The sequence below is a fragment of the Gallus gallus genome, chromosome 13 (genome assembly GCF_016699485.2).
Source record: "Gallus gallus isolate bGalGal1 chromosome 13, bGalGal1.mat.broiler.GRCg7b, whole genome shotgun sequence".
Lineage (NCBI taxonomy): Eukaryota > Metazoa > Chordata > Aves > Galliformes > Phasianidae > Gallus > Gallus gallus.
This window is the reverse complement of record NC_052544.1, coordinates 14074632-14094938: the sequence shown is the minus strand read 5'-3', so window position 1 is coordinate 14094938 and position 20307 is coordinate 14074632. Positions and strand designations below refer to the sequence as shown.

At 47.7% G+C, this 20307-nt stretch overlaps 2 protein-coding genes across 14 annotated transcripts in view; both read right to left on the bottom strand.

The window, feature by feature from the left end:
• The window catches only part of KLHL3 (kelch like family member 3), a 113542-nt gene that overhangs the window by 40184 nt on the left and 53051 nt on the right, over positions 1–20307 (bottom strand). For 11 of the 13 annotated variants that reach the window (XR_005839639.1, XR_005839641.1, XR_005839640.1 and 8 more), the window contains one exon: positions 5481–5708. Coding sequence is in view for 10 of the 13 variants with exons in the window: in XM_046900465.1 (XP_046756421.1) it covers positions 5481–5611 (131 nt within the window). In the remaining 3 variants the exon portion in view is untranslated. Of the gene's footprint in view, positions 1–1458; positions 1580–5480; positions 5709–20307 lie in introns of those variants that run through there. The other 2 variants (XM_040647216.2, XM_015293956.4) reach the window with 1 other exon arrangement.
• RBMXL3 (RNA binding motif protein, X-linked like 3) lies at positions 12260–14021 on the bottom strand. The gene has a single exon (XM_040647225.2). It carries the CDS (start codon positions 13720–13722, stop codon positions 12799–12801), a length of 924 nt encoding a protein of 307 aa, XP_040503159.1. The 5' UTR covers positions 13723–14021; the 3' UTR covers positions 12260–12798.

Below are 20307 nucleotides of genomic sequence, written 5' to 3'. Positions count from 1 at the left end.
GACAGAACAGCTTTGGAGTGGTCCTGCAGAGCGTCCCCAGCAATCCCTGTCAGAAGGCAAAGCCCACATTGCTACTGCCCACGTGTTCCTCACGGCTTCCCTCCCTTTCCCAAAAACCAGAAATAAAAGCGGCAATTTGGGCAATCATTCTTTACTTCCAAAAGCATGCTGATAGGGCTAATCAATGCTTCACGCCCTAAAACAGGACAGTCTGGAAAATAGGGTAAGACAAAGCAGCCAGCTGCCTTCCAGGTGACTTCTTCCCCACTGAACCACCAGCAGAGGCCCCGATGCAAAACGGGACCATTGCTGTCTCATGGGAAGAGGTAAAACGTGGAGCACAGCCTGGGGCACCCAGATGACCATTCTGCAGTCCTTCCAACACTAGGCTAATAATAGTTAATATGACAATCTAAGACTGCAAGGCACTGGAAATCAATTAACACCTGGATACTGATATCTGGATTTATATCCACAGCCAACCATTCACACCCTTACATGGAATGGGAGCTCCACAGTGCAATTTAGAGATGAGGCTGGGTGAGAGCTGCGTGCTGCCCACTGAACACATGAAGCACTGCAGCTATGGGGCTGGGTAAGGGTACCAAGCTGCTCTGCAGAGCTTGGCGAGCAATTTGGACAGGCTGCAGAGCTGCTCCTCAAGAGAGGGAAATCCCCACGATGTGGGGCTGACCCCACTTCAGTCTCTCCATGTACCACACTTACACACAGCTGGTGCCAAGCCCTGGAGATGAGCGCTGCCAGCCGGCCAAGCCCCCTCCCCATCCCACGCTCCCTGCAAGGTCACCAGCAGGGCTGGAGAAGGGGCGCTCGGCATATCCTGCTTAAAAGCGAAATACACCAAAAGAAACGGCTTCGCGTGTAGTTTGAAGCCGTGTAAGCGCGGCTGTGGTGTGAGAGAGGCACCCAGACGTTGGGAGGAGCGGAGCGCAGCACGGCGAGCACCGCACGGCTCTGCAGCACCTCGGAGCCCCCAGCAGAACCCCTCACGCGGCCAGCGGGCACGGGGAGGGCTCTGAGGGCACTTCTGGAGCAACACCGTCACCTCGCACGAGATAAAACACACACGGCCCAGCAGCGGCGCGAGGACGGCTCAGCATCCGCTCCTGCCCGACACCCGTGCCGGTTCCCACGTACACACAGGTACGCCGAGCTCAAAGGCTTCCCAAAAGCCAGCCAGCCCTCCAGCGGCACAGCCAGCAGCGGGGACGGGGACGGCTCAGATGTGACCCCAGCCGGCTGCCGGGGTCCCACGGCGCACCGCGCAGCCCCGCGCCCACGGCTCCGACCCCGCGCTGCCGCCCGTCAGCGGCATCCGCCCGACCCCCGGCCCGCCCCTTCGTGCCCGGACACCCGCGCCCCCCGGCTCGGCCGGCCCGGGGCTGCCGCCGGAGCCCGCCGCCCGGACGGCCACAAAGGCTCGGCGGCGGCACCCACCTCTCCTCCTCCATTGTGCGGCAGCGGGGCGGGCTCAGCGCCCCGGGCCCGGCATGGCTGCGAGCGGCCGCCCCCGCCCCGGGGCCGCTTCCTCTGGGCGGCTGCGGAGCGTTGCGTCCCCGCCGCGCCCCGCCGCAGCGACTGCCGCCGCAACCCGCGCCGCCCTCCGCCTCCTCTCAGCCTCCTCCTCCTCACTGCCTCCTCCCACCGCGAGCTCGCCGCTCGTCTCCGGGCAACAGCGGCAGCGGGGGCGGCCTGCTGCTCCGCCCGGCGCCGGGCTCGGGGCTGCCGCGGCTGGGAGCGCGCTGTGTGCGCGTGGAGGGGCTGCCCCGTGCGGCCTCGCGAGCCGTAAACGGCGGTTTGGCACGAGTCGGAGGAGATACCCATCAGAAAGGGCCTCCCGCAGAGCCTACGGAAACCAGAGGCTCGTACGTGGGATCTCTCCTGTAACTGAAAGCAGCAGCGTGGCTGCCCTGTGGCAGCGCTCCTCTCCCGCCCGCCAGCAGAAGTCAAACACCTCTCCTCAGAACTGCTCTTTCCTGCCTTCCTTCCTACAACACGAACGGCTCCACAGCTCTGGAGCGGCACAATCCAGTTTCAGCTGTGCTGCCGATAATCCGGATGATGGTTTATGCTCGGGAGGTCCTCTCACAAAGCCCGCAGCCCACCAGGTGCAACGATGCATCTTATTCTGCTACCTCGAGGCCATAGAGGTTGGGGGTGTAAAGACAAGGAAACGTTTGCTTCATTACCTTAGGATTCACCAGATGTTCTTGTGCAGCAGAAAGAGGTATGGAGACGTGTCAGTGATTTCTATTGCAAGAAGCCGTTGCCTCTCTCAATAAATGCCACCTCACCTTTTCACATTTCTCCTCAAATCACATCTTTCTTACTAACTGAAGGTCCGTATATCTTAAATTCTCTCAGCAATGATGATTTCAAAGATTCTACTGCACCCTGCACAGGAGAAGTTAAAAAGTGTGTTAGAAATCCTCATTCCCGTTCTTCAGATAAGAGAACTTGGAACGTCCGGAGGCCAAAGGGCTTTTATCAGTGCTGCATGGCGATGGAGAGTTGGAGCCCTGCTGTTTAAACACCATTTGGCAGTTCTCCCTTAAGGACAAGGCTGTGCAGCCACACCTCACACACCTCCTCAGGTAAAAGGAATGATTCCAGCGTTTTCCCTTTGAGGATCCCATTCAATCCATTTAACGCACCCAGATCCTCAACGACTTCCCAAGTGTCCATCCACACTTTGAACATGCAACATGTAACAGCACAAGATGTGACTGCAAGTCAGGGATAAAGTACACCAAAAGCAGTAGCGGTTATTCAATGGAAACAAGTTCTAGCCTTCATTTTCTATGTGAGTCCTTCGATAAACGTAAAATGTTCAAATGCATGAGCGTGTCCTGAAATTTCTGCCAAGTGCCTGCGTATTTTTATTAACACGGTTATTAAATACTAGGCTTTCACCAAAAAAATCCATACTTCAGGCATGCTAGCTCTGGGATCTGGGCAGACAGATTGTACCACGCCAGCAGTGCCTTCCCACGTGTGCTACCCAACCATGCACCGCTGTACTGCACAAATGCAACCAGAGCAAGGTAAAGCCCGGCACCTGGAAAGAGCAATCAGTGAGCAGTCGTGACTGGGATGGGACAAATGTGTGTTCCACTAAACAGACATTATCTTTATAGCAGCCTTGCAAGATAATTACGATGGATAACCCCACTGCCTGCTTGTTTTAAAGTGCAAAGAATGGTATCTTCAAAAAAAAACCAAAACCTTTAAAAAGGGATTAACTACATGTGATGTGTGGAAATCTTTCAGGTGCTTTCAAGGATTCCTAGTAGCAGAAATGCAGTGCTACCTGGGATATTTAATCTACTCCCAGCCACAGGCAACTGTATAACCAACACTCAGTATTGAAAGGTCCATAGGACACCCATTCAGTCCATGCCACACACCCTGGCTCACCAAAACCTTCCCAGATCCCTGTGGCAATCTTTGGATCTACAGGAGATGGCCAAACCCCACAACTCCAATGAGCCACAGGGATAGACGAGGAGAGGTCAGAGCATTGCCAGGGACCCCACAACAGTGAGGAACTACTCAGTAAGAATGCCAGGAAGAGAGGGAATAGAAACAGTCCCTGCCAATCTGATCCAAACCTTTCTCCCAGCCCAAAGCCTGGCAAGTTGTTTAACCCTGAGATGTAAGTAAAGCACATGGTGTTTCTGAGAACTTAATTCTTGGTTAGCACCAACACACAAACAGTGCCCTGTCAAACTCGAAAGCTTCAGCAGAAACCAGAAAGGTCTCTGCTGCCCAGAACCCAGCAGAAAGCATTCCACTTCTCTCTGCAACAAGACTGGGGAAAACAAATCCCCTCTGGCTCTGCAAGGCAAAGGACAGGAGCCATGAACCACAGGGGCAGTTTACTGCACAGTGATTCAGTAACCCTTCCCTCCCCTGCATGCACCCGTTTCCAGGTATATAGTAATGCACAGGTTCCAAAGTACCATACCAAAACCAATTTCCTATATTCAGAAGCTCTTCTTTTTAGTTGTGTAATCCATCACATTATTTTCAGCTTCCTTAAAACACTACGGCTTCTGCACTGAAGAGCTGTGAAGGGCGTAGATAAAGCACTGCATTCACATAAGCTTTTCAGGGCTGTGTTTTCTCAGCCTACATCATTTATTCACTTTTTAAAAGACAAATACATACATTTCATAGAATGGGATGAAGGACCCAGGGCTCAAAAAGAAGCTTGAGGAGACCTCCTAGGCAGAGACCTGCCCTGAGCTGCAATCACCAGCGTTCTGAAAGATTAAGAGGGAAGAGTCACCGCCAAGCAGCGTTCCCTGAAGGATGCTGTTGGCAAGAAGCAGAGCACACACACCAGGACCAGCCCCACGTCCTGCTCCCAGCACAGGTGCTGCAACGCTGTTCCCACTCCCAGCCTCCTCCTGCAGCCCTCTGCTGGCAGCTGTGCCATTTCCACGCTCCTGTCTGCCACACGCCAGCAAAATAACAGTTTATGAAACATGTTTTCCTTTAATCTTTAATCACCATTCCTATAAGAATGGTGGTCTTACCCCAAGAGCTTCGTTGTAATGTTGCCAACTTTAGAATAGTAACAACTGGCCACCTTCACCCCAGGCTGTCATTTCTGAAGCAGGAGCTGTTGAATTGCTCATCCTGCCCAGCAGTAACAATTAGCAAAAACAGCCTCCCTGCTCCTCCTCCTGTTCTTTCCTGTAGTATAAAACACTGATGTCACCCGCAGCCAGCTACACCAGCAGCACGAGCTTCCTGCCTCTTATCACCTCACGTCTGTATCAGAGACCTGCTGGAAGATTTTCACACAGATTCTATGGTTTAGAATAGAGCACACAAAAGGAAAAAATAGCATTCAGGAAGAAAGCTGTAAAAACTGTTGTGGACACTTGAACAAAGGTAAAGGTTGGTATTCAGGTGGCCAAAATGCTGCTGAGTCTTTCTGCTTAATGCTTCCCTGGTTTTGCCTCCCATTTCTGTTCCAACTGAAGCATCCTGTTTTCACTACAGGGCAGTCATGTGAACTTGAGCAAAAACTTAAGGTATGGTCCACGCAAACAGATCATCTTAATGTGATTCTTTTTAATATATCCCTTTCTTCTTTCATGACTACCTTCAGTAATAAGAGGAAACCACGTGTTTCATAAAGATGCTACACAGCTTGATTTATATTTGTACACTGTAACACAGAGACTGGCACAAATAAGCCCATGCTAATTCAGGAGCTCCCTGTGCTAATCAAGGTCTGTTTGTTATTACTCCTTGTACACTCATTACCTCACCATCTTCCTGAATTTTGTTCAAGAATTTCCCTTTTTGTTCTTTGCAAAGCCAAGAAACGCAGCCCATCACACCTGTATTCTAACACAATGTGCCGCAATGTTGGTAAGAATGAGTAAACCACACAGATGAAAAATTTGAATGAAGGATTGCTTCCCACAGGCACACTGTTTTACCTGAACAGAAAAAGCAGTCCCATGCAGCATGGCTTCCTGGCAGATAACGGATTGTCCTTAGTTCTCCTGCTTGAGATTCTACCTTTTTTTCTGCTCAACCTCCATAGCATATCCAGATGGGAACTGTACATCAAAGGTTCAGCTGGGACTTCTGTTCACTTACAGAACATTCATGGTGTGCTTTTCAGGGTTCCATCTTCTCATCCTCTCTCCAAACAGACACGGACCCTATGGGGAAGAAAGAGCACACACTTAGAGAATGTAGATAGCACAGACCACCAGCTCCTTGCCACTTTGGGGCATGTTGTAGTGCTAGAGCTGCTCTAGGCCAACTCTTCCTTCTTAACTTTCCTTCCAAAGATGATGGTTCCCAGCTCTCTCAGTTAGCTCCCAAGTGCACAGCAAACAAGAGCTCCCATTGCCATTAGCTGCACACAAACCCAACCCAACACTTCCAAAACATGTGTGGTGCTGATTCATGCCACAAGAGGTTTGAAAACGAACGTGATTCCTCAGAGCACAAGCCCAGATCCTCGCTGGTGCTGGGCAAGTGGAAGAAACAACTTCCCAATAACAACCCCAACATTTACAGAAAAAGATATTTTTTTCTTAAACTCAAGAAAATAACAGATGCATGAGCCTAGAAGGAAAGATACAGAGTGATTTGCTGCAGGTCACTCACTATGAAGACTTGAGCCCTCCCTTGTGCTCATGGGGAGCTCTCTTTCTCAGGAGGATACACACCTATGAAAATACTCTAACACAGAAAATTTAGCATTACTTTTCTTGCAGGATGCACTTTACAAAATATCCCGTGCCAGAGGCATTAGCAACTGTAACTACAGCCACCCTGCAGGTGAGAAGCCCTGAACTTGCCATCAGGACTGAAAGGAGCTCTCATAGGTAAAACTGTAATTAAAGTGACTAAAACATTACCTGTCTTTTATACTGACTGGATTACACAGCAACTGGCTATTCTCAGGTCTTTGCACACCATCCCATTCAAAAGAGTGCATTTCCAGCACATACAAGGGCTTTGAGAGACATAAGTTAACATATACCATGCAATTGCCAGCATTTTAACTATAGAAATGTGTTCAGATGCTTCAGCTTATTCTGCAGATAAGAAGTTTTTCCTGCAGTGATCATCAGTGATACACTGATGGTAGTAAGCAAACGTGCATCTTGCCACATGTGCAGCTAGCTTGCTAAATTGGTCTTGATTCATTACTGCATTGCACATGAGATACCTGAAGTTGTTTAATTAATGTAGTATGTATCAAAGTTATCTGTGGTGAACACACCATAGTTTGAATTTTAAAGAGGAGCTCCTTACCAAAAGTGCATTTTCCATTTGTGAAAGCAGTCAGGAATGAAACTGTACGTCTCAGACTAAGAGGGTTAATATCCAGATGCTGCAGACAGATGGCATTATTAGTCTGACAGGGCTTGGCATCTCGTTTTCAAAGTTAAGGAGCTTTGGTTAGTTGGATAGCTGGTAATCTGAGACTAGCCAGTGCTCAGAGCTCAATGTGCTCTATAACAGCAATAGCCAACAGCACCTAACAGGCTTTCAGCACAACTTTTCTCTCGGCTAAGAACAGCTATGCTGGGGAACACTCAGGAAAATGCTGTTGTAACATTTAGCTTAGTTTAGGCAAAGATTGAACAGAGACCTTGAATTCCTCTTCTTTTCCTTCTTTACCATGTACCTGAAGTGTCTGATCTTCTGAACTGGGCTCAGTCTACGCAGTAGAAAGAACAACTTAGGAAAGTAAAAGCATCTGAAGAATGTCTCATCCATATCAAACTACTGCCTCGTTACAGCATTTCCACTGCACTTCTTCCACACCATCCCATGAGATGGATGAGACATTCCTAAGGGGAATATAGATATGATTAAAGTACTCTTAGAACCATACAGAGGTCTTGGTTCAAAAATGAATACGTATTTCCTCCGCTTCGCATACTGCAGAAATGAAAGAGTTCTGGAAGTAGAGAAGATGAGCATTTGTCAGGGGAACATCAAGGAGGAAAGCACCCAGTGCTGTCAGCTCCTTTAAAAGTGTACGTGAGCACATCAGAAAACACTCAGTAAAGATACACAGCAAAAAGCCGATTCATTTTGTTGCAAGACATAACCTTACACCGGTCAGTAGCAGCACTTATACTGCACTAGGAATAAATACTCATTAAAGGTGAGCAGCAGAGGTTCTGTGCATGTCTGTATACACACGTGTACCAGAAATAAGAAAAGTAGTAATATTTCACCAGGAGACCTAAAAAAGCCCATCAAAAGCAGCAAGCAGTGCTGGCTCAGAGCTCCTGCTGATGTTCTTGAGTTGTCAAGTGCAAATAGAGGTGCAATTGTTTTATTCATGTAATGAAATATAACAACAAGCAGAAAAGTCCTCCTCAGGAGATGCACACATCAGGTGTCAGAAGCTGTTACGATTTAAAAGATTAAAAACACTGTTTGCTCTGCAAACTGCATCTCTGGCTGAGGTGGTTCACTTTCCATCCACTAAGCTTCACCCAGGCTGTCCGTGTGTGTATGATAGACACGCACACACAGCCATACTCCAAAGGGCTGACATACAAGAAGTGCCTCCTTGTGTGTGACAGCTTAGGAAGCAGAGGTCCTCAACAAAATGCATATCCCACAGATGCTACAAACTGCTGATTATGTGATGAACTCCAATGCATAATGGCTACCTCAGGACAAGCAATCCTTCCTAACACACTTGGAAATTTGCTTTCTATTAGAAAACCAATTATCTCAGACTTCAGAAGCAAAACGCTGCTCTCTCAAAAACATACCACGTTTCTGCTTGCCGTTCACACAGCACAACTCTGTCCTTAAGGGATTGGATTTCCTTTCATTTAGGGTTTGTTGTTGAGATTAACAATTTAAACCGAACTTCTGCATTTTAGAAGGGTTCTGAGATACAGAGAAAAAGAATCTACTCTATTTTCAGACTTGAGTGGGAGGTTGGGGTCCTGGACACCACTCAGACCCTTCTCAGTAGCAATAGGAATGCCATTATATTGCAACAACAGTATCAGCTGACAAAGCAGGATAACAAACCTGTGTTCCAACCTCCACTATGCACTTTTAATGTTAAGTGACAGCAAAGTTCACTTTACAGTGGGGATCCAACTTTGTGAGGAAAAAAAAACACCATAAAGGATTTAAGGACTTTAAATCACATTTTTAACCACTGTCAGTACTTCCAACCCCATCCATTTTTAAGGTGACACGTGCACAAAGCATCTGATACAGTTCCACTGCATCTCCTAAGCACTCCTGCTGGTCCCAGACAGCCCAGTACACAGAACTGGGAGCCCAATGCCTACAGCACCGCAGCTACTTAAGGACACCACACAGACCTGAAAGCCTCAGCTCTGGAGAGTAAACATTGGCCACTGAAGTCTTCTATGCAAACCTGAAGGGCAGGACAGCTGAACCACAGTTGGTGACCTACGGAGATCTATGGAGATCAATGCGTTCTCATCTGTTGCCTCAATTCCAAACTACCTTTCCACCAGCTAGTGTTAAGAACAGAGAGATGTACCTCTATTGATCTGTGCAGGTGGCAGTTCATTACGTATACAGGTCTTCAACGTGTTTCTTTTTAAAGCAGTGGCCATCCATTTTAACAAAGCGTATGCTAGGCTGATTTTATTAGTCGTATAAAATTCACAGCTCATCCCAGATGCAGGATCAAGAACAGATGGTACTTCCGAGCAGAAATGAATACAGAACTGAAACCTGCACGCACATCACAGCACAGCCACGGTGCGGTACTGCAGACCCTGCAGAGCTTTGTTTTGGAGGATTCCTTTTTACTCACCCCGACTTTAAAAACAACATCCAAGTTTTCTTAAAACTACTGCACTTCATTCAGCTTCAACAGTAAACACTGCTCTCACGTTGTTTGTCAGAGGTGGAACCAGCCATCCTCTGCGGCCTTTTAGTTCAGGAAGGAATGAAGTTAATTTCAGACACCTGCACTCCTGAACTGAACTGCAAACTAAAGAACAGCAAACTGAACGTAACTTGATTTCTTTTTCCCTAAAAGCATTGCAGAGTCACTTAACAGTCTAAAGCTTTTTTGCATGCCAGCTACATACCTTCATTTTGTTTCAGGTTTTCCACGCACCTCTGTTCAGAGGAGCCCATGTAGAGGGCACATAACTGCTAAATATCAAATACATAAGCAAAGATTTACCAACAGATGTCTTCCATTTACTGGGGAAAGTACTCAGTCTTTCTCAACATATACCTTTTAAGTCATTGTTTCTTCAGTGCTATCCCACAAAGACCTGTACATCTATTTATATTCCCTGGTACACCCCAGTACTACTGCTCCTTATTAAACCACTGCTTACACGAGCCTCGGCAATGTTCCAGCACTGTCACAACAAAGTCCCCGCTGCCCTGAGATGAGGTCAGAGCAGAGCAAGGCCCAGCTCCTCGACTCGCTCACCACAGAACATCCTATGGGATGTCTTTGGAAGTTAACACAGGCGACAGCCCTCTGAGATACACATGAGGTAGCACACTCCCTAGCATAGGTACCATTTCTGGGATCTGCTTTTTATGCTAAGACATCAGTCCTCCAAGAGGAGCATTACACACAGATAACCTAACAGCACGCTCCAGCACCATTCCCAAAGTCAAGCTATTGCTTGGCAAAGCTGCCAAAGTTCAAAAAGCAGCAGCTTCAAATATATATATATATTTTTCCTACTACCAACAGGTTGTTTTATGGCACGTAACATGAAAAATACCACAAAGTTACACTTGATGAGCCAATCTCCACCCCTCCAACCACATAACAAGCCACATCACAGAAGTGAATTTAACTGCTTCTTTCAAAACCAGGTGGTCCCCAAGTAAGGCTAATAAGGCAGTCCATCCTCAGAGCCCAGCTCACACGCCCAGACTCACAGAAGACACAGAACACAGCACTTCAGTTTGGTTGCTAGAAGGAAAGCTGTGCTCCCAGGGAAGCTCAGGAATGACAGTCCAACGTGGTCTTAGACTGCAAAGTAAGAAAACAAGAACCATCCCGCTCAGTGAACTGAAATACAACCAACCACCTGAAGCTGTCTGGATGAGCCGTACTTCACCAACCGCAGCCTTTCACAAACACTTCTCTCAAGTGTCACACACTTTCAACAGCAATACTGAGCCTAACCAACTTCTAAGATTAAAAAAGAACACAATAGAAATGCAAATAGCAAATTACTTGGAACCTAAGCCAAGGAGAACCAGTTTCACTGTTGAAGAACCACAAGTATCACACTCAAGAGGAAACTCTGCTCTTCAGTTAAATCCCAATGATACAAAAAGTTGCCCTATTCACTTATGCTTAAGCAGGTAATTAATTTAGCTGACACTTATTTCTAATAGCAACAAGATGTTGCAACTAAAATCAGAGTCAGGTTAGGCTGACGTTCAGGACGGACTATACCTTGAATTTTCACACACAACCTTCCAGCCCAGTGGCACAAGGATTTACACACCTATCTTGCACATCTGGAGCAAATCAAGATCAGCTTTTAAGACACAGACCCACGCAGCATCAGCATTAAAGACTAAGTGCTCAGAAGCCTGAGGTCAAAATAACTTTGTACTTATAAATCCACGTCCCGTATCATACATACTCTCACTCAAGCATATAAGGAATTCAATTCTTTATTTGATATCCATAAACCCATAAACGTTGCTATTCTATATTTCTATGCAGGAAGGCAGTTTTCCCCTAAAACATTATGCTTTTTAATAAACAACAAACTTTAATTCTATTGCGTGAAAGGGCTACAAATATACATTTGTTAATCAAGCAGACTACACAAATATTTTTGCTTTACAACTGGCACCTAAGTTACCGGTACACTTAGCTGGCTCATTTTTCATAGCACTTTGCCCATACAGATTATCACTCTTTGAAATATTATGGGCAATTGCAATTATGAAAAAAAAAAAAAAAGGAAAGAAATGTGCTGAGGCAAGTATTGCAATCTTTCTGTTTGTTTTTTTTCCCCAGTCAATACTCACAGAGCCCATCTTTATTCACATGCAGGTTTCATTGCGCTCTACACCAGTCATCTAACGGCATCAAGCAACTTTCAGGTCTGGTACAAGCAAAGTGTTCCTCGTGCTGCAGGCAGCGGACCGCCATCCTCCGGTAGGTGGAGCTGCCAGAGATCTCGGGGAACTTTAACGTAGGACAATAGTTCAGTGAGAAGTCCGTTAACTATGAGAACAGTGTGCATTTAATCAAGGGATAAATGCCGACCCTTTCCTGGAAGGAACCGTACAGAGACAAACCAAGAAGAGGACTTGAAACTAAGCCATCAGAAATTCGGAACATTTTATATGAATGAAGCACATGCTTAACACAAACTGTTTCTTCAAAACACAGTACATACGTTGATGGAAAAGTCCTATAGGAAAAAACTGACCAACCATGTCAGCACGTCAAACCGCCCGGTACAAGATGGTGGATGCACACAGACTGCCAAGTGAGAACGAGTGTTTAAAAACAGACCACATCCACGGGCTGATACTGCAACAATTTCTCCACCGAGTGCTTGGAAACCAATAAATCCAGCGGGGGGGAGCAAAAAAGTCAGTCAGGACCTTTACTGGCAACAAAATATTGACTCTAAGTACACAGAGATTTAAAAGCAGAGCAACACTTAAAACCCAGAAAAGCCTTAAACCGTACGGAATGGATCCTAGGAAAAAAAAATTAGACATGTAAAGATCAATGAACACAATGATTTATTTAAAAAATAAAAAACGTAAAAACGATTTTTTTTTTCCTCCTTTACAGAAACGTTAACTTCAGTCATGGGATCCGAGTAGGCTTTGTAGAAAAAAACGTAGTAGCCAGGTATCGAGTCCTTACAACAAAGGAATTCCCCACAGCCCTCCCCGGTTGTTACTCCAGATCGGCAAGACGCTTCCCACCCCGTACCCCCCCAAAAAAAGCAAATTAAAACAAGACATTTTTCGTTGCTAGTATAAAAACGACCGAGGTCCAAGTAATAATAAAAAAATAGAGTCCATCAATGACTGTAACACAAAGTATGTGTGTGTGGGGCCCGGTCCATCTTCAGAGAGAAAGAAGTGGCCCAGGCAGCAGAGGCGGCCCCCAGGGGGCATTTAGGAGCTGCTCCCGCAGCGGGGAGGCATTTAAAAGGAGCTGCCCTTCGGCGGGCGAGGGAGAAACCGTCGAGAAGCCGCCCCGGCCCAAAGGGAGGGGCTCCGCGCACCGCCCCCAATGGGTTCGGGCGCTCCGGCTCAGAACGAGCCGCCCCCGTACCCTCCCCCGCCGTAACCTCCTCTGTACGGTCCACTGTTACTGCGGCCCCCCCAGTTGCCGCCCCCTCCGCCCCCTCCTCCGCCGCTCTTCATGGGGCCGTAGGAGGACTGGTGCTGGCTGTAGCTGCCGAACCCGCCGTACCCGTTGCCGTAGTCGCCGCCTCCCCCTCCGCCGCCGTAGGAGCCGCCGCCGTAGCCGCCGTAGCCGCCGCCGCCCCCTCCGCCGTAGCCGCCGTAGCTGTTGTAGCCGCCGCCGCCCTTGGACAGCCCGTTGTGGTCCCGGTTACCGGATCCGCCGCCGCCCCGACCCCGTCCTCCTCCCCGGCCGCCCCGCGAGGGCCGCGCGGAGCCGCCCCCGCCCGCCTGGATGTCCTCCTTGGGCACGGCCTTCTTCACCTCCACGCGGTGGCCCTGGATCGGGTGGAACTTCACCACGGCCGCTTTGTCGGCCGCGTCGTGGTTCTGGAAGTAGACGAAGCCGAAGCCGCGCTTCTTGCCGCTCTGCTTGTCGGCGATGATCTCGGCCTTCTCCACCGGGCCGAACTGGCTGAAGTGCTGCACCAGGTCCCCTTCGCCCACGTCCCCCTTCAGGCCGCCCACGAAGAGCTTCTTCACCTTCGCGTGGGCGCCGGGTTTGGCCGAGTCCTCCCGGGACACGGCGCGCTTCAGCTCCACCGAGTTCCCGTCCACGGCGTGAGGAGAGGCGGCCATGGCGGCGTCCGCCTCCTCCACCGCCGAGTACGTGACGAAGCCGAAGCAGCGGGAGCGCTTGGTCTGCGGGTTGAGCACCACCACGCAGTCGGTCAGCGTGCCGTAGGCCGCGAAGTGCTCCCGCAGCCCGGCCTCCGTGGTCTGCACGTTGAGGCCGCCGATGAACAGCTTGCAGAGCTGTGAGTTCTCCATGCCGGTGCCGCGCCTGGGCCTGGCGCTGAGACTCCTCCTCCCGTCGGGGGGCAGCGCCGAAGGCTCGTTCCCCCCCTTTTCCGTTTTGCTGCTTCTTTCCCCCTCTCTCGCTGCGAGCGGCGCGGCTTCGCGGCCCCCGGTGGCTCCCGAGGCCCGGCCCGAGGCCTTGGCTTCGCCTCGCCTGCCCGGCAGAAGGCGCGGGGCGTCCCGGCCGCCGCGGAGAGGGGAGCGGGGGTGGGGGAAAACACAGACACGCACAAAATGGCGGCGGCTGCTTCTCGGGAGCTCGGCCGGCTACTGGTGCCCACACAAAGGGGGCGCCGGGAGCCCCGCCCGCCGCGCACGCCCCCCGCGCCCGCGCAGCCAATAGGAACGCGCAATTGGAACCGCCCGCGACTCATCTGTGGGGGCGGAGACTCGGGCGCGATCGACGGGCGCGATGACCAATCAGAAAGAGCGACCTGCGCCGCCCGGCGGCGAACGGACCGGACCTCGGCGGTGACGGACGCGGCCGGCAGCCAATGGAGCGGCTCGGTGACGGCCTCTGGTGCCGAGCACCCACTTCGCGCCGAGAGCGGGGAGGAGGAGGGGCCGGCCCGCGCTGCGCCACTGCGCCAACCCCGCGGACGGGAGCCAATGGGCGCCTCTCGCCCGGCGCGCGCTTTCTCCCCGGCGGCCCCGCCCCCCGCGGGCGGGAGCAGCGGGCGGAGGGGTCGGCTCGCGCGGGAGCGTTTGAAACGCCGTGACCGTTGGGAGGCTGCGGGGCACGCGCCGGGCCGCCCCCCACCCCCAGCGCTCTGAGGGGCTGCAGGCTGAGCGGGCGCTGAGGGAGGAGAGCTCCCGCAGCCCCGGGACGCTCGTGGCGTCCGGCTCCCGTCCGCGCGCCTTGACTCGCTCCCTGGCTGTCTCCCCTCGTTTGTGTTCGTTCTTAACAGCACGCTCACAGCCACCCCACCTCTGAAGCACCTTTCTCCTCTCGTTTCCATCCTCCTTCCCTCTCTCCAGCCCTATCAGTGCCTCCTCGCTCCTACACCTTCACCCTAGAAAGGCATTAGGAGCTGCTCAGTGGCACACGAGCCCCATGTAGCACTGATGCTCCCATCCCTGTTTTCTATCCTCTCTTCCAGCACTCAGTCCTGAGCAGCAGATCTGTCCGTCCTCATCTACCGTGACAATTACACACACTTTTTCCAGGATCATTTTCTGGGGCGCTGTTCTCTGTGAAAGGGTCCGATTAGCTCTACTAAATACCACAGCAAGTTCAGAACGTTATTTCTGACCGCTGCAGCATGTGTCAAACACTAAGGATCAGGACCTCAAAATAAACAGTACAACTTGCAAAAGCCTCCTCTGAAGTTCCCTATACAATGCCTGCTTTATATCCCAGTTCCTGTGGTGCTGTTTCATTCCCCGCAGCACCCAAGGCCGTGGGCACCATCCTCACGCTGGATCTCAGGCTGATCTCAGGCTGCTCTGTTTTAGCTGCCTCTGCTCTCTGAAGCAGTTTGATGCGCGATGGTGTTGGCACGGCTGAGGAAGCAGCGCTGCCGCGTGCCCTGATTTAGATCAGGATTTAGATCTCAAGTTGGGGGTTTCTGTTATAGCCAAATCTTTTCAGAGTGACATTAAAACAGCAATTACAGGAAATACAAACGTATTTTGCTTATCACTTATTGTAAAAACGATGTAGCCCTTCCCAAGCTAAATCTTAAGTAGAAAATCACCCATGAGAACCTTACAGACCGTTAATAATTAGTATTGAAAAGGAAGAAAAATTACAAAGAGCTAATTATGGCCTTGGTGGATAATGAGGAAAACAACGCTTTGTTATGGCTCCCTTTGCTCCCCAAAAACAAGACAGACAAGCAGGCCAAGGGAGAGATCAGAGAGAAGTCACTGCTGCTTTCAGCAGGAGGAGATGAGGGCCTTGAAATGCAAACAAAGCAGGCAAAATCAACAGCTGACCCAACTCAGACGTAACCCAAACGCTTCCTCTTCTTTTGCACTTCTGTCTGATCGATTGATGACATGAGAACAAAAGAGGAAAACCCTTTAAACATATACAGATCCATCTCTTGCAGATAGAAGTGCCTCCTCTGATACTACAGACAGACCTACTTCATTTGTCCTGCTGTCCTCCTGTGCACTGCCCACTGCCAACCACCACAAATGTGACTCCACACACCTCATGTCTTTACCTCAAACCCTTTCAGAGTTCAGTTCCTGCACTCAGAGGGCTGCACATCCACGTGCCCATACTCTTACCACCAGGCTCTGGTGATGCAGGTATTTCTAGGCAGCCAAACACCAACTCTGCCCTTACATCACACAGCCCTTCATACCTCCCAGTTCTCCAGAGCAACCAACCAGACCTCTCCAATCCCCATAGGACTCATGCTTTCCTCCATCGGCATACCAGGTTGCTTGCTATACATGTTCGTATGAACTCTGTGTCTTTAACTTGTTTATTTTGATATTTTAGTCATTAGAATGTTAGAAAGAAGGAAAAATACATTGTTTTCAGGCATTCGTTATCCCAGTAGTAAGCATACTACCAGGATCCACAAGAGGGCATCCCTGGTTAAGAGATCACAAAACGGGAATTAGCAGAGCGCCTTTCAAGCACTGAGCTTCCTATGCTACTGCATGAGCTCAGCAAGAGCTGATATAAAACACACTCCTAATGAGACCATTATAGAATCTTTTATCACTAAAGAAATATATTTCTGCCATTCTGTCTGATGGGTCCAAATTTCTAAGACTGAAAAGGAATACTGAAGTTTTGGAAAAGAGCTTCATGGGCAATAGAACAATATTAAGTCTAACAATATTAAGCTTAACAATATTAAGCCTGTTAAGTTATAACATTGCTTTAATATAAGACATTAAATAATAAAACTTATACCCTTTAATTTGTTTCAATCCCTTTAATATAATTTTTGTCATTATTATGTTGGCTTCCATCACCAAAAGGTGTTGTTCATTCCTTATTAAAACCGATTCAAGCACATCCATAGGATATCTTATGAACTTCATTTTACCTGTTTTTATGAGTGTAATGCAGTCCTCTAGATAGAGATCTGGTTTCACCTTTCAGCAGACAGAATACATCTTGAAACCCACAGGATTCCTTCATGCAGACTGTTAGAGCAATGAGTTCTGCACTGACACTATGCTCTTTGAAGACTATATTAACATCATTTTGGGGGACTCAACTGTAATTTCCCAGCTCACCTGGAGATCTACACACATTCAGGCAAGGCTTTTAGACTACTGAAGTCAGAGAGACTGTAAGACTTTCAGAAGCTTCTCTCCCACTAAATCAGCCCTCCAGGCACAGCGCCGCTTTACAGTTCACAGGAAGAAATTTTAGATAAAACATGCAACAGCAACAGAAACTTCCCCATCCTGGCCCTTCGATTAAGCTACGAGTGTGAAGAACTTCATAAAAGAGACACAACCTTCCTTGAGAGAGCTATTGCCTGGCTGCTTTTTTCTTTTTTTTAATACAAAATATTTGCCTTTCATCCTGTTCTGCTCTTTGTACCTTAATCTGCAGAAACATTACGACTGTGATCTTTCTTTTGAGACTGCCATGAATTACCACTGGTCGCAATGGGGTTTCCATGGAAAAAGACTGATTAAAATGCACTGAGAGGAAACTAAAGAGTCTTTTGCCTACCTAAGGTTTGAACAGGACATTCCTTGGGATAGAAGTTTCTGCTCCATGCAGATTCAGATGAGGAATAAAACACCTTACCCCTCTGCTTTAATTACTTAAGGCAAAACAAGATAAAAAGGTAAGTACAGAATAACCCACAAGAACTGTTTATTCAGCAAGCACTATCAAAAGCTCACCGTCCTGAACAAAATCTTCCCTGAGCACTTTGTAAGGGAACTGTGCTGAAAGAAAGAAATTCATCTCTGTGAAGGGTGAAGGGGAAAGTCATCAGACCATGGTATTTGTTTCCTCTTTTTTGGACTTACATTACTATTTTTCTTTAACTACTGCCCTCTCCTCTCCTGTCTGAAGCTCAGTTTCTCTTCTCCCCTTTCATCTTTCCACTCTTCTGCCAGAATCGATGATTTCCTTTCTTCTCTTTCCTAAAAGTTTATGTAAGAGCTGGTCATAATTTGGAGTGATGGGATGAAAGTACATCAGGGAGATACAGCCTGAAAAGTCAGAAAAACGCACCAAGGATCAAAGAGTCTCTAGCAATGCTGAGACAGATGTGAAAGGGTAGATCTTTCACTAGATCTTGGACTAAGACAGACAAGAATCATAGGTTTTGCATCAGGAAGACCAAGCCTGGAGCCAACAGCAATTTTGGTCATGTTCAGATCTTCTAAACCCGCAACCCTTTCTTTATGTGTTTCATGTTTAAGTTAAAATTTACTACATTTCTTTTTTCCCTGAGCTATTCCTAGGCCACATCTATTTCATGCTCCACAGAACCTTTACCAGGTACTTTTTTGTCTTTCTTTTGCATGGCTGACATTTAGCTTTGTTTGAAAACAGCAGGGGCAGCTATGCTATGAAGCTCAATATGTACCTGCCTGAAATCAGCTGTAAGATATCTATCCATGCTATTGAGGAAATTTTAAAATGAGGAGGTGTATAAAAAGTAGGGCTTTATAGACCCAAAATAGCAATCTAGAATTCTTACCTTGAATTCAGAAAATCTAAATTGTTGTTACAGCTCAAAACAGAGGAAAACAGCAACAGGCTGTGATGAGAAAAGCTTCTTTTGATTACTTAAGTATTTCTTAATTAATAATTCGGGCAGTAAAAACATTCATGGCATGAGAATGGCAGGATTTGGTGCTCACAGCATTGTTATAAAAAGATTGTAAAACGGGAACAAGCAAATGTGTGTGCTGTTCCAATAATGCACGCTTTGGCAGAGACCACTCTTAGAAAACATCAGCTGGAGGAGTTCTGAAAAGCTACAAAGGATTGAATCAGAGTTTGGAAAGGGGAAGCTATTATAAAATATAAGTTAATGCAATCACACTCCTATTTCCATTACTCATATTTCTTATCTCTTTTTCAGTAAGAAAAGAGAAAAGTGACCTGGCCGACCCAAGCAATAAAGATGCTAACCTTCCAGCCAGAGCATATCAACCTCCATCTCCGCCGTACGCCAACTGAAGAAGGTCCAGAAATGAGATGAAAGTTCATGGCATGATACAATTTTTAAAATGAACGTGCTATTATAAGCAACTCATTTAAAGATAAAGCAGATTTTAAAATGGTTGACTTTTCATTCTAAGAATGACCTAATTGAGAGGTAAGGACCAGAACGAGCAAGCAAGGATATTGCTAAGCTATTCTTTAGAACTATGCAATAAAAGGGAGTGAAACCTAAATGCCATATACACGTGTGAGCAAATTTTTGTGACAATTTTTCTCCAATTAGGAAAAACAATTCATATTAAGGATCAGTGTTTCAGCTGATATATATACATCAATCCTTCTTTATCTTCAAGGGCTTTGGAGAAAAAATTACAGTGCACTCTTAGTTGATTATCAGATGTTGCTTTTTTGTCAAATCATAACCTATTTGCTGAGGAGATCCTATTCAGGGTTTGATCTCTCCGTGAAGTAGGAAACCATGAAAGGACTGGGTTCTTCCTCCATCACAGCACACTGTCTTACTCTTTGCAACATGAACTGGCACATCTGCCACTAACAGAAGAGAGGAAGAGTTCCCATTATGTTTATTTCTCTGTGCCCCTTTGAAGTGCTACAAAGAGTAATGCTTATTAGGAAGAAATATTCCACATCTTTCAGAGTTATTACAGGTCACTGAAGCAGCTCTTAGCCAAACTTATACTAAAGAACTCCTCAGCAACAGGCTGTTACTGACACTACAGACATTATTACAAACTCAGAGGTGGAAATACTAATTACTATGGCTTCTAATCTTCCACTCTCCTCGTGGTCTGTATGCCATAGCAATAGCATGCCTTCACGCTAGCTGAGATGAGACTACATTGCATACACATGAGCCCCTGCTGAGCTATGGGCTGGCAGGTTCAGCCAACAGTGTCCTGGGCTCTGTGCCTGTAAGGGTTAAATGCTACCTGGTTTAAAACTACCACAGGAACATTTACCCAAGATCACACCTCTAGCTACAGTATAACCAGCAGCTTGGCAAAGATGTTCTAATTGGAATTATTACTCCAATGTATTCTATGTAATTGAAATAACTCTGATAGGTGGTTATCAGTGTAATGACTCACATTCAGTATAATGAGACTCAGTACACTATTATTTTGAGGGTTTTTCTTGTTCATTTGTTTGTTCTGCAAACTGCTATTGAAAACCCCAATAAAACTCATAAAATCACACTCAAAATCCTACCAGATTCTTGACCACTGAAAACACACAGAGGTAGAGAAATCAAATTTACACCTGACTGTGTCTTTACCAACCCAGTCACAGCCTCAAGCACAATGCATTTCCAGTACTTGGTTATCAAGTTACACACTCACTCAAGTAACACTCACTAGCTGCAATCCTGCCTTCCAGTTAGCTATCGATGTCGACTGATAATGACTATTTTCACGTCATTTTTATTG

Excerpts from the sequence above, each read along its gene's own strand:
- RBMXL3 (XM_040647225.2), bottom strand. The coding sequence starts at position 13,722 with ATGGAGAACTCACAGCTCTGCAAGCTGTTCATCGGCGGCCTCAACGTG.